This window comes from Amia ocellicauda, chromosome 6, assembly GCF_036373705.1.
Source record: "Amia ocellicauda isolate fAmiCal2 chromosome 6, fAmiCal2.hap1, whole genome shotgun sequence".
Taxonomy (NCBI): domain Eukaryota; kingdom Metazoa; phylum Chordata; class Actinopteri; order Amiiformes; family Amiidae; genus Amia; species Amia ocellicauda.
The window spans coordinates 7,873,424-7,886,020 of record NC_089855.1 but is presented as its reverse complement, the minus strand read 5'-3'; the positions used below and the strand labels follow the sequence as shown (position 1 = coordinate 7,886,020).

At 48.9% G+C, this 12,597-nt stretch overlaps 1 protein-coding gene across 8 annotated transcripts in view; it reads left to right on the top strand.

Annotated features, from left to right (window-relative positions):
* The window catches only part of LOC136750861 (LIM and senescent cell antigen-like-containing domain protein 1), a 37,274-nt gene extending 26,606 nt beyond the window's left edge, over positions 1-10,668 (top strand). For 4 of the 8 annotated variants that reach the window (XM_066705996.1, XM_066705998.1, XM_066705994.1 and 1 more), the window contains exons 2-11: positions 123-282; positions 606-672; positions 1,025-1,145; positions 1,746-1,895; positions 3,029-3,179; positions 4,359-4,451; positions 5,205-5,253; positions 5,357-5,432; positions 6,414-6,601; positions 7,631-7,737. In XM_066705996.1, coding sequence (XP_066562093.1) covers positions 123-282; positions 606-672; positions 1,025-1,145; positions 1,746-1,895; positions 3,029-3,179; positions 4,359-4,451; positions 5,205-5,253; positions 5,357-5,432; positions 6,414-6,558 — 1,012 coding nt within the window. In that variant the 3' untranslated portion in view covers positions 6,559-6,601; positions 7,631-7,737. The other 4 variants (XM_066705995.1, XM_066705993.1, XM_066705992.1 and 1 more) reach the window with 3 other exon arrangements.
* Positions 10,669-12,597: the final 1,929 nt, after the last annotated feature.

Here is a 12,597-nt window from a genome sequence, read left to right as displayed (position 1 = left end):
GCAGTTGTCCTGCGAGTTTGCCCCCTCGAGCGAACTTTGTGCCCCTTCATTCTCAAGCCCACTAAAGCCCCCATCGCCTCTTAATGTGTAGAAATTAATGATGCTGGTTTCTTCTCCCGCAGCAACATGGCAAATGCCCTGGCAAATGCCATCTGTGAGCGCTGCAAGAGCGGCTTTGCCCCCGCCGAGAAGATCGTGAACAGCAACGGCGAGCTGTACCATGAGCAGTGCTTCGTGTGCGCGCAGTGCTTCCAGCAGTTCCCGGAGGGGCTCTTCTACGAGGTGAGCGTCCCCCCACCAACCACAGTATACCTATATGCTCTGATTGACAGGGGCTCTCGAGGAGCAGGGTAATGAGGATCGGGTATTTATAGGTGTTGGTTTATTACATCGCCCTGTTCCCCTTGAAGCAGCTGGTCTGCCAATACGTGCAGCGGATGACGTAGGGAAGCTAATAGAAATGCCGCAGATTTTCAGTTTCTCTCTAAAGATCTGGCTGAGTGTTCGAAAGTATTTGTCGCCAGTCTCTTTTGTGTGTCGTGGTGTTGCGTGCAGGATCTGTGTAAGATCTTAACTGGTTGTTCATCTCCTCTCTCTCTCTGCAGTTTGAAGGGAGGAAGTACTGTGAGCATGACTTCCAGATGCTGTTCGCCCCGTGCTGCCACCAGTGCGGTGAGTTCAGAGCTCCCCCCCACCACAACGCCCCGGGACAGACCAGCCGGGCGAGTGGCCTCACTTCACATTTCAACTCTCACTTCAAACCCCGCTTCACACCACACTTCTCACTGTCGGGGGACATTATGAGAAGAAAAGGGTTTTCATTCCGAGACACTTAACTAACTGTCAAACCATCGTATTGTAACACCACACCATCAGTTAACCATCTACTATGAACACTGCCTTTGAACGGGTTATATTTCTGCCGAGGATTCTCGTGTCTTGTCATATCGTGCTTCCGCCCCCTGTACACCACACCTGCCCCCCCGCCGCCCTGCCCTGACCGGCCCTGTCGCTCCGTCCGCAGGCGAGTTCATCATCGGCCGGGTCATCAAGGCCATGAACAACAGCTGGCACCCTGACTGCTTCCGCTGCGACATCTGCCAGCAGGTCCTGGCCGACGTGGGCTTCGTCAAAAATGCCGGCAGGTGAGCATCGTTCCCGGAGTCCCTCCCCCCACATGTCCAGACTCGCCCCCGGCGCTTTCCTCGCTCTCTGGCACGGCCCCCGCCTCTCGGGATCCCCGTGCCCCGGGATGAGGATGCGTGTTGTGTTCTGTTCGGCAGATATCACTAAGAGAGGTACATGTATGTATGCCACTCTCCTCAACAGACTGCGGCATTCCTCGATCACAAGCACACGTGGTGTTTTATCTGTGTTGTCCATGTCTGCGATTCCCCCACAAGGGATTTTTCCAGACCAATCCCTTCTCGGCCGCCAGGGTCTCGGTGCCGATGCTGGTCTGCTCTTTGAGGCCGGTTATGTTCACCGACATGGTGTGACAGGCCGTCTTGGCACATAAGCAGTGCGGACAATGTCTGATGCAGAAGCTCTTGCTGGAAACTGTATATGTTTTCACCGCAGCCGCTGAAGCACAGAAGGAAAGATCTGTGATTATTTACTTTTGTGTATGTGTGTATTTATCTTTTTTGCCGTTTACTCTGGGTGCTCTCTTGAACAGTATGGCAGGGGTTACGTGCACAGCTTTGTGCCCTCAGTGTGACTTCCCTCTCTCCCCCCTTTCCCAGACACCTGTGCCGCCCCTGCCACAACCGAGAGAAGGCACGTGGCCTGGGGAAGTACATCTGCCAGAAGTGCCACGCCATCATCGATGAGCAGCCGCTCATCTTCAAGAATGACCCCTATCACCCCGACCACTTCAACTGCACCAACTGCGGGTGAGTCTCTCAACACTGCCCCCCGTGGGCTCGTGTACACCATCTGGGGTAAAGTATAAATAAAGGCAAAAATAAAGTCAAATTCTAGATTGGAACCCTTGAGTCCTGGGCTGTGCATTGGCCTCCCTCTGACGGGGGTTTATGACATCACCACAGGCCTGTCTGATCTGGGTGTGTCCCTCTGTACGTTTGCTCAATACTTACCCTGAACTCTGACCTCCTAAATTAGCTAGGATTGCACAAACGGCCGTTCAGCCCACAGGAAATGACTTAATCGGCAGTAACTTTCGGCCCACGCCTGACCTGGAATGAAGTCCTCTCTTGCGCCTGGGAGCCATGGCTTGGCTGGGACTGGGAGTGAGTTGTTATTAAACCTCGCACACAGACCGCTCCAGAGACCTCGTCCTCTCAGGCATGCCTTTGGCAACTTTAGGCGCCGTCCTCAGCCGTGGGCCTTCTGGCTGCCGAGTCCAGGGCAGGAACAATTTCTCTGGAAGCGAAGCGGACGCAGGTGAACGGGACATATCTCAGGAAGTGCAGAGTACAGAGGGTTTATTTTTGTGTTTCCCTGTGTGCTAATTAAATAGGATCGCAGCGTCCCTCCGTCAGGGGGCTTTGCGTTGCTAATTCAGTGAGTGTTTAATGGGGAAGTCCCCGGGGGCGGCTCATTAGCACACAATTTGTGACAACAGTGCTTATTTGCAGAGAAGAAAGGCTGATCAGATCTGTTTGAGCTCAGATACTCTCTCTGGGACACACGGAGAGGAACAAAGGCCCGCTGTGGCTCAGCGCTCAGTGAAATGGGAATCGCAGGGTTATCTCGCCCTTTGTTTGGGATGTATTGTCTCCTCTCGTACTCCACTGCCTTCGCAGGCTGGTCCACACGGATGTGCGTGTAGAGTCAACATGCCAGCGCTGACACTGGGCTCTGTTTACACAGCCATGATTCATGACAGGCATGGAGATAATTTCCATGGATTTATAAATCACTGTTTATTTTACAGCACCATTCGACTGCAAACGAGTAAATTGAGTGATTTATTAACCACTTCGGGCTCCCTCTCGTTTCTCACATCTCTCCCTCACTCTTTTCCCTCACTTCTCTCTCTCTCTCCATCTCCCTCTCTCCACAGTAAGGAGCTGACGGCCGACGCCCGGGAGCTGAAGGGCGAGCTGTACTGCCTGCCCTGCCATGACAAGATGGGAGTTCCCATCTGTGGCGCCTGCCGCCGGCCCATCGAGGGCAGAGTGGTCAATGCCATGGGCAAGCAGTGGCACGTGGAGGTGCGTGACCCCCGACCCCTGACACCACAGTATAACCAGGCTTCTCCCACGGTCAAACAATATCAACCTTTATTTCATATAGCGCCTTTCACAAAGGCATTGCCAGAGACAAGTCCATATTGTCCGTATATTAGAAATGAATGGAGCACTAATACTAATAAGCTCGACCAGGCTGTGCTGTTTCCCCAAGACACTGTTGCTTTATTTATTTCTTTAATATATTATTTAAAAGAAAATGCCTCGTAGTTTTATGTTCGCGTGACTCAGTGAGATGAGAATGCACTTCAGAGTTGAAGCTGAGCAGTCCGGGTCCTCACACGAAGAAGTGTTTACAGGTGATTGCCCAACGATCTGTTGATTTAAAGACATTTTTGGCGGGCGACCAGGATCTTTCTCGCCTGTGTCTGTGGTCAGGCTGAGGCAGGCAGGCAGTTGCATGCTGGGAAATGTGTTCTCCGTTGCGGTGCTGCTGTGTGAGTAGTCAGCCACCAGCAGCAGAACTGAGATGGACCTGCTGGCCGTGCTGGAGGCGAATCTCATCCTGTTATTCATTGTTGTTATCCGTGTTTAATGTCTCTCCTCTTCCTCCTCTCAGTCGGTTCTGCTCCTTTGCTTCTTACATGCCTTTTCAGTGTCCGTCCCTTACCTGCGTGTTTCTCTGCCTCTCTCTCCCTGGGCCAGCACTTTGTGTGCGCCGTGTGTGAGCGGCCCTTCCAGGGGCACCCTTACTATGAGCGGGGGGGCCACGCCTACTGCGAGAGGCACTTGGACATGGTGAGGGCCGGGGCAGCGAGCGGGCGCTGTCCCTGCACCGGGTGTTCAGCTTCCCGTTGACCCTGCCTGCCCCCCCGACACCGGCCCTTCACATGGGAGGGGTTCAGGACGACGCAGCGCCTCCATGGGCCCCCAGACACCAGTGTTTACACCCTGCTGGGGGTCCTTGATTGTTAAATTGAGTTATAACCCCTGATTTGTCAATTCTCCTCTCTAAAAACAATGTACCCTTCTCAGCATGACCTGAAAACCCTGCCCCCCAAAACAAACGCCCACAATAAACGCACAGCCGCGTCTCTGAGCCCCTCCAGCCCTGTGTCCTGCTGCGCTCTGTCCCGACTGCAATAATGTGTGCTGTGAACTGCACCCTGACTGACGCATTGGGCCGGTGACGTGTTTTTGCAGCATTTTGTGTGTGCTAAGTGTGAAAAGCCGTTCCTCGGACACCGTCACTACGAGAGGAAGGGCCTGGCTTACTGCGAGACGCACTACAACCAGGTAGGGCGCCTCGAGTGCATCCCCTTGTCAGAACGCACAAACAACACCCTCACTGTGTCATCAGCGTCAAGATTACTATTACAATAAGACCTTTTGACTCACAATCCTGAACTCCTATAGGAAAAAAAACACAATCAAGATGATAATTGCACTTTTACATATTACGTGTTGATGATCATACACTTAATGAGAACTGACACACAAATACATGTGTAGTCTCTGTATGGGTAGCTCATGTCACCTGTGTGTGCAGTCCATGTCCAAATGGCTGACACAGGAACTGATGCATGTTGTCTGAATAATAACAACTTTGGTTGGGCTGGAGCAGTGCAGGGCCTTTATCCCTGTGATCACAAGTGTGTAACTTTCTGACTGTCGTTATTACTGTCACACTGAAGATCAGCGAGATAAACTGCTCCGGTCTGTTTATCAGATGTCAGATGTGACAGAAACTTGCACCATACTGTACTGTACGAGACGCCGCGTTTATCAGCGCAGCAGAGAGAAACTATTGCTGGTCAGCTGTGTTGCGGTGCCCCCTACTGGTGGAAAGAAGAAACAAGTCAATCTGTACAGTTTACACGGCTAACCCTCTGCATGAGAAGTTTGTTTCTGGTGAAGGACACTTCTGCTCAGACTAGAGGGACTAAATTAGCTTTTCCTGATTGGGCCCAAAGATATGCTGCGTGTGACATAAACGGGCTCAGTCGCAGCCGGGTCCGGTGGTCTAATCTGTCCCCTCAATCCCCGCAGCTCTTCGGCGATGTCTGCTACCACTGCAACCGCGTGATTGAAGGAGACGGTGAGTTTTATTCACTTTTGTATTGATTCCGCCATGAAAGCGATGGACATAAACGAATCGCCTCATGGCACTGTTTTGTAACGCCGGGTCGCGTCTCTTGCAGTGGTGTCGGCTCTGAACAAGGCCTGGTGCGTCAACTGCTTCGCCTGCTCCACCTGCAACACCAAGCTGACCCTCAAGTAAGTAGGAAATCGTCACGAATCATCACGAAGGAGGAGAGAGGAGGTCGCCTTGAGTAGGAAGCACTGCTCTGTGGGAATTATAGTTGGTATTTTAAGTGTGCAAAGGCTGTTGTTCACTTATCGGTTGTTTATTAGAAGATAATTCGTAGGAAATTGTGGGAGGAAAGGCAGGGTCTTTATTTATAACTGCATTACTGTACCCCCTGGTAGCATAAAACTGAACTGCAGACTTTAAATAGGGTAGGTGGGAGGGTGCACTGCAATGTCTATGTACAGATACAAATCATTAAAACAAGAATACATCTCTAACTAAGATCAGCCAATACCGATACTGTGAGAAATTATTCTGCATTCTTAGAGAAACTGTGACTGTTCACAATTTATTATCACTTCACTGAGAAACTACATTATTTTCCGCAAACATCGGCGTGACGGGTTTTCTGCAGAGAGAGAGACCACTGTCTGCCCCCCCCACGACCGCTCCTTCACCTGCCATTTTTAACCCATGAAGGACCTTGTCTCTCTCTCTCTCGCCTCATTGAGCAGATCCAGAAAGGACTAGTTTAGCTCTTTCACAGTGTGGTTTGGGGACAGGCGTCCACACAGAGCACTTTGTGTCTGTCTTTACTATTCTTCTGCCCTGTACTCTCCTCTCTCTGACATCTCTCCACTCCCCTGTCCTCTCCTCTCTTCTCTCTGATGTCTCTCCACTCCCGTCTTCCCATTTCCTCTCCCTGATGTCTCTCTGCTCCCCTGTCCTCTTCTCTCTCTGACGTCTCTCTGCTCCCCTGTCCTCTCCTCTCCGATGTCTCTCTGCTCCCCTGTCTTCCTGTCTCCTCTCCCGGACGTCTTTCCGTTCCCCCTGTCCTCTCCTCTGTCTCCTCTCTCTGACATCTCTCCACTCCCCTGTCCTCTCCTCTGTCTCTTCTCTCCGATGTCTCTCCGCTCCCCTGTCCTCTCCCGCTCCCTGCCGCTCAGGGACAAGTTCGTGGAGATCGACCTGAAGCCGGTGTGCAGGCACTGCTACGAGAGGATGCCCGAGGAGCTGAAGCGCCGGCTGGCCAAGCGTGAGCGCGAGCGTGACTCCAAGGACAAGAAAAAGAAAATCTCCATCTGTTTGTAAACCTTTCTTTCCCTTTTCCTTCACTTCTGCTTTCTTTTCATTGGTTAGTGTCAAGGACATCCTTTTTTCCCTCCTACTTTTTGTGTTGTGGTTCCTTTTGTTTGGGTTGGCGTTGTCTCTGCGGTGCTGTGTGGGACGCACTAACGACCTGCTGGGTTGTGTTGGCTTCTTCCATTTGTGTCACCATCCCCTACGAGTGAAGCAGACAGACAGGTTGATTTATGCAAAATCAAATATTATAAGTATTATTAATAGTCTGAAAAGTGGATAATTAAATGTATGATTCACAAAAGAAGATAAATGCATCGATTGCCGTGTGCGTCTGGGAAGCAGAGACCCTGTCGCTGGGCCTGGGTCCCTCAGAGAGGATGGGTTTGAATGAGATGCTCTGTCTGGGCTGCAGAGGAAGGAGATGTGTCTCATCGTTAATGATGACCTCACTGTTGGCCACAGACTTGGATGATTATGAACCTTTCATGCGTCCAAGGAAGTAGAAGCAGCCAGTGCTGTCTTAGAGGGATAGGAACATTTGACTGTATTCCTCGTACCCGGTTTAACGCCCACAGAAAGACAGCTGAGGTCCCCACTCGTTGGCTGGCTCTTTTGTGTTTGCATCGCTTGGTTTGTGAAGGCAGCTGATCTCCGGTGAGCGCGTGCATGTGGAACACCTGAGAGAGGGTTTAAACCGTGACGCCTCCAGGTGTGTTGCAGATTAAAGAAATCCTCAGACCCATTGCGATCGAGTATGAGAGCTCTTGACGTCTTTCACGCTGCTTGTCAATGTCCAGAGTCCATGTGGAGATGTGACAGAGGGGCGGGGGGGCAGTGAGGATCCTGTCATGCATGAGCTTGTGGAGGTGCAGGGGGTTTATACTCCGTATAAGCCGGCAGCCCACCCAGACCGCCACCATCCCCTTATCTCCATTATTATCTGTCCTCCTCCCCATTGTGCTGCCCAGTTTGTGCCGTGTGCCGGCTTGTGTGTGAGTGCGTCGCTGCGAGGCGCTCCAGTGTCTCTGCGGAGGTGGTGGTGTAAGGATGGGCCGCTCACCGTGTCTCTGTTTGTGCGCAGGAACAAGTTTGTGGAGTTTGACATGAAGCCGGTGTGCAAGAAGTGCTACGAGAAGTTCCCCCTGGAGCTGAAGAAGAGGCTGAAGAAACTGGCGGAGACCCTGGGCAGGAAGTAAAGCCCCTCCAGCGCTGCGCTGACCGTCCAGTCGGAGACCACCGGCCTCGAGCTGGAGGTTCGCATTGGCGCACAGTCCTCTTCAGATCACACGTCAAAGAAGCACGGATTGTCTGTCAGTTTTTTGTGTGTGGGAGGGAGAGGAATGAAATAAAGAACACATTTAAAATAAGGTCATACATTTTTCAGCCGGGCAGATTACACGTAGTCCTGTCTACACTAGGGGCCTTACTATTTCACCCCAACTTGGTGCAAAAACATTTATCTTATGTAATCTGAAAAGAAGAAAAAACTAAAACGCCCGATATACATTTATGTTTGCCTGTTTTTTTTTTATATATATATATATATATATATATATATATTTTGTTGCATACAAGTAATGCATCCAGTGAGGCATCAAAAGAGATGCCAATTGTGAGTGTTGTTTTTAATCTGTAGCGCTTGCATACATAACCGGCTACGGACTGTGAGAAACTAATGCAACATATAGAGTCAAGGGAAAACACAAAGGGGGTTCACTTGTACCTCACTGTCGAGTTTGTGTGTGTGTGTGTGTGTGTGTGAGAGCGAGAGAGAGTGTGTGTGTGTGTGACAGAGAGTGAGAGCTAGAGTGTGTGTGTGTGTGAGAGAGCGAGAGAGTGTGTGTGTGTGTGTGTGAGAGAGCGAGAGAGAGAGTGTGTGTGTGTGTGTGTGTGTGAGAGCGAGAGAGTGTGTGTGTGTGTGTGTGAGAGAGTGAGAGCTAGAGTAAGTGTGTGTGTGTGAGAGCGAGAGAGAGAGAGTGTGTGAGAGCGAGTGTGTGTGTGTGTGTGTGAGAGCGAGAGAGAGAGAGTGTGTGAGAGCGAGTGTGTGTGAGAGCGAGAGAGAGAGAGTGTGTGAGAGCGAGTGTGTGTGAGTGTGTGTGTGAGTGTGTGTGAGAGAGTGTGTGTGTGTGTGTGAGAGCGAGAGAGAGAGAGTGTGAGAGCGAGTGTGTGTGTGTGTGTGTGAGAGTGAGAGAGAGAGAGTGTGAGAGCATGTGTGTGTGTGTGTGTGAGAGAGTGTGTGTGTGAGAGTGAGATAGAGAGTGAGAGAGTGTGTGTGTGTGTGTGACAGAGAGTGAGAGCTAGAGTAAGTGTGTGTGTGTGAGAGAGCGAGAGAGTGTGTGTGTGTGTGTGTGAGAGAGCGAGAGAGAGAGTGTGTGTGTGTGTGTGTGTGTGAGAGCGAGAGAGTGTGTGTGTGTGTGTGACAGAGAGTGAGAGCTAGAGTAAGTGTGTGTGTGTGAGAGCGAGAGAGAGAGAGTGTGTGAGAGCGAGTGTGTGTGTGTGTGTGTGAGAGCGAGAGAGAGAGAGTGTGTGTGTGTGTGTGTGTGTGAGAGCGAGAGAGTGTGTGTGTGTGTGTGACAGAGAGTGAGAGCTAGAGTAAGTGTGTGTGTGTGAGAGCGAGAGAGAGAGAGTGTGTGAGAGCGAGTGTGTGTGTGTGTGTGTGAGAGCGAGAGAGAGAGAGTGTGTGAGAGCGAGTGTGTGTGAGTGTGTGTGAGAGCGAGAGAGAGAGAGTGTGTGAGAGCGAGTGTGTGTGAGTGTGTGTGTGAGTGTGTGTGAGAGAGTGTGTGTGTGTGTGTGAGCGAGAGAGAGAGAGTGTGAGAGCGAGTGTGTGTGTGTGTGTGTGAGAGTGAGAGAGAGAGTGTGAGAGCGAGTGTGTGTGTGTGTGTGTGTGTGAGAGAGTGTGTGTGTGAGAGTGAGATAGAGAGTGAGAGAGTGTGTGTGTATCGCAGAGATTTGTAACACCCAAAGAAAAATAATGGACTGGACGTCTGTCCTCTAAATATGACACATTATCTATTAGTGCCTCTTAAAGTAGACTGTTTCTATCTATATCTTTATAAACTGCTATTTTTCCTGCATGGTTTTATATCTGTTTATACCCTCTTTGTTTCTTGTGCCTTATCAGTTTTATATCTATTGCCTAGTGGCTATTAGCAATACTGTGTGAGCGCGGCCTGCTGTGTTTCGGCAGCCTGTGTTTTGGTGGTCAAAGTTATATTTGTACTTTAGCATTCGACAGAAACTGCCTTAGTAATGAATCCAAACCGTTAAACCCCCATTGATGTAGAGACGTCTTCACCTCCAGCTGTGCTGGGAATCTACTTCTGCATGTCAGAGCAGGAAAGCATCTGGAGGTGGAGACATTCAAATCATACAAAATGTCAAATACAAATTCTCAGGATTTTAAGCCTTTTTTTCTTTTTAAATAGCCAACATCAAGTATGGTTTACCTGTCATGGACTAAAGCTACACTTAATTATAATCATAAGTGTGTTTCTGTAGAAAACATCAAGAGAATTACCCATTAAGAGAGTTCGTAGTCTGGGTAAACATCAGGGGACGTAGGATAATGATGAAGACAAGAAGAGCCAAAAAAGAAATACACAGTGACAATCACCAGTTTAGTTGAATGATTTCGGGAGCTGACAGTATTTAAACTGCCTGTTGTGTAGATTGAGTACAGGTACACACATCCCAGTGCCAGGATGAAAAATGTCAGCGTATTATGCAAAACAGTACAAACTTGTGTCTTATTGATGTCTCACTCATTTGTTATAGTCTAATCATTTGCTCGTGGTTTATTTTCACTGCCAGCTGCCGCCGACACTAATTCAAATAGGTGTGAATGTGTGACACAATGACACGCATCGACATTATAATAAAATACTAATGATAGTGGGCAATATCAGTCCTTTCCCTGAATGCAGGACTATTGCAGAATGGATTCATTGTTACTGAACTGTATGCATGTTCTCAGCGCAGATGATGTCACGTAACATGTTTTGTGTTTGAAAGCTGTTCCGCTGTCTTGCAATTGTTTGTGTACTCGACACTGCTCACTGTCTTGAGTTGTTGTAGTGTGTGTTGTGCAATTCAAGTATTAAATAAAATCTATATATTGTCTGCCTCTTGTTGCTTGAATTCAATACCAATTGAGGAAGATGCTCAATCGTGGGTCCCCGGGATCCGGCGCACAGGCGGATTTGCTGCTGGAGAACTGCATTAAAGGACATGACTAATGAAAAACCTCTGACTTTCAGTGGGCCGTGAGTCATGAGATTCTCCACGACTATTAGTACACACACACACACGCTGTATTGAGGCCAGGGCCCGCTGGCCCCAGGATACAGAGAACAAACAGAAGCACTGAGACTGGGCAGCAGTCCAATGGAAGAAAATGATGACTGGATCAATTCTAGCTTATGCTAATCTGTACAGAAGACAATGTGGGACTAGGCAGGGCTGCGAACGTTTGAAGGGCATGAAATAACTCACACCACCAATAACGGTTGCCTTTGCTGCCCAAGACGTCTGTTGCACTGCCAAAAAACTCACCCCCCATCATTTCCACTGGTGTCTTATCTACATCCCCAATTTGACAGCCTCTTCACAAACACGCTCAGCATCATTCGGCCCATTCCATCACAGTTCAGTTTTTAATTTCATTTTGCAAGAAAATGGCTCATTATCTGAATGTTTGATCATCATCATTTGCAAAAACAATGTTTTTTAATCTGTACTCGTGGTGAATAGAGGGGAGTGGGGGGAGTGATGCTTTCTGTTTGTGTTTAATTGAGTGGGAATGTCAACATTACCGGCTCCATCTTTTTTCCCTGCTGGGATAAGTAGCCCCGTGGTGCCCAGGGGTGGTGGTGGTGTTTTTTTTTTTGGTTCAGTGCCCTTGAGTTTTCATAACAAAGCACAATTGCCTTACCCTCCATGATGCATGCCCTGTATTGTCACACCGATTCTTCAGGCCCCTGGATAATGAATAATCATTTGTAAGTAATATTCAAGAGACATGGATTGGGCCAACTGATCATCTGAGCGATACCTGGGCAGAACCAGTAAGTATTTCCTGCAATGTGCCCTCCTGTAGCAACAGACAAATACCAGGATTGTTCACAGATCAACAGAACCTCAGCATCTCCCCTGGTTAGGGTCGGCACCGGTCAGCTTTTCAGCTTCTGTGTCCAAGGGCCAAATCTGTACCCATAGTCAGCTTTTCAGCTTCTATGTCCAGGGGCCAAATCTTTACCTACAGTCTGCTTTTCAGCTTGTGTCCAGGGGCCATTAGAAAAGCCCAAAACACACATGCAAATCCAGAAATGTGACTGTTATAAGATTTCTAGTATCATATTACAAATACACTGATTCATTTATTATATCTGGGTATTTTGTTTGTGTGGTTTTGTTAATTATCTGATAATATATTTTGTCCACTACCCATCATCGAACTTCAAATGTTGAAAATTGCGTCAGGCTTCATTTCAGCGTGTGTTGTGAGGAATTTCAAGGCGTGACATTGAAGTGGACAGCTGCACAATCAGATGCCAGGTCAATGCCACAACACCTAGACTCATGATGAATAATGTAAGATAGCAATTCATCTTAATGGGGTGGAGGAGAACAAAAGCATTAGTCCAATTTAGAAATATGTTGTTTTTGTTGTTGTTCATAAAGGTCTCAATGCCACTGTCCATCTTCGTGGTGCATTAAAGCCTGTGCATATCTAACAGGGCTCAAGTGCACGGATATTCCCTTGATACAAATACTTAACTGTCCACTAGTCTATCAAAAAAGCGAATGAACTGATTTTACAGTCAGTTTTTACAGTTAAAACTTGTACTTTTCAGGGTGTATACAATGTTTGAAGCACATGCTATAGTATTCAGACTTATGTTACATGTTAAACTGATTCAATCTGGTGCTAAAACCCAGTCGGGAGCACATGTGATCTGCGCCGGCGTGCGTCACGGCTCTCAGGCCCATAGTCACGCCTCTGCCCGGCAGCGCCAGCGCACCGCTATTCAAATCGCATTGGCCAATCAC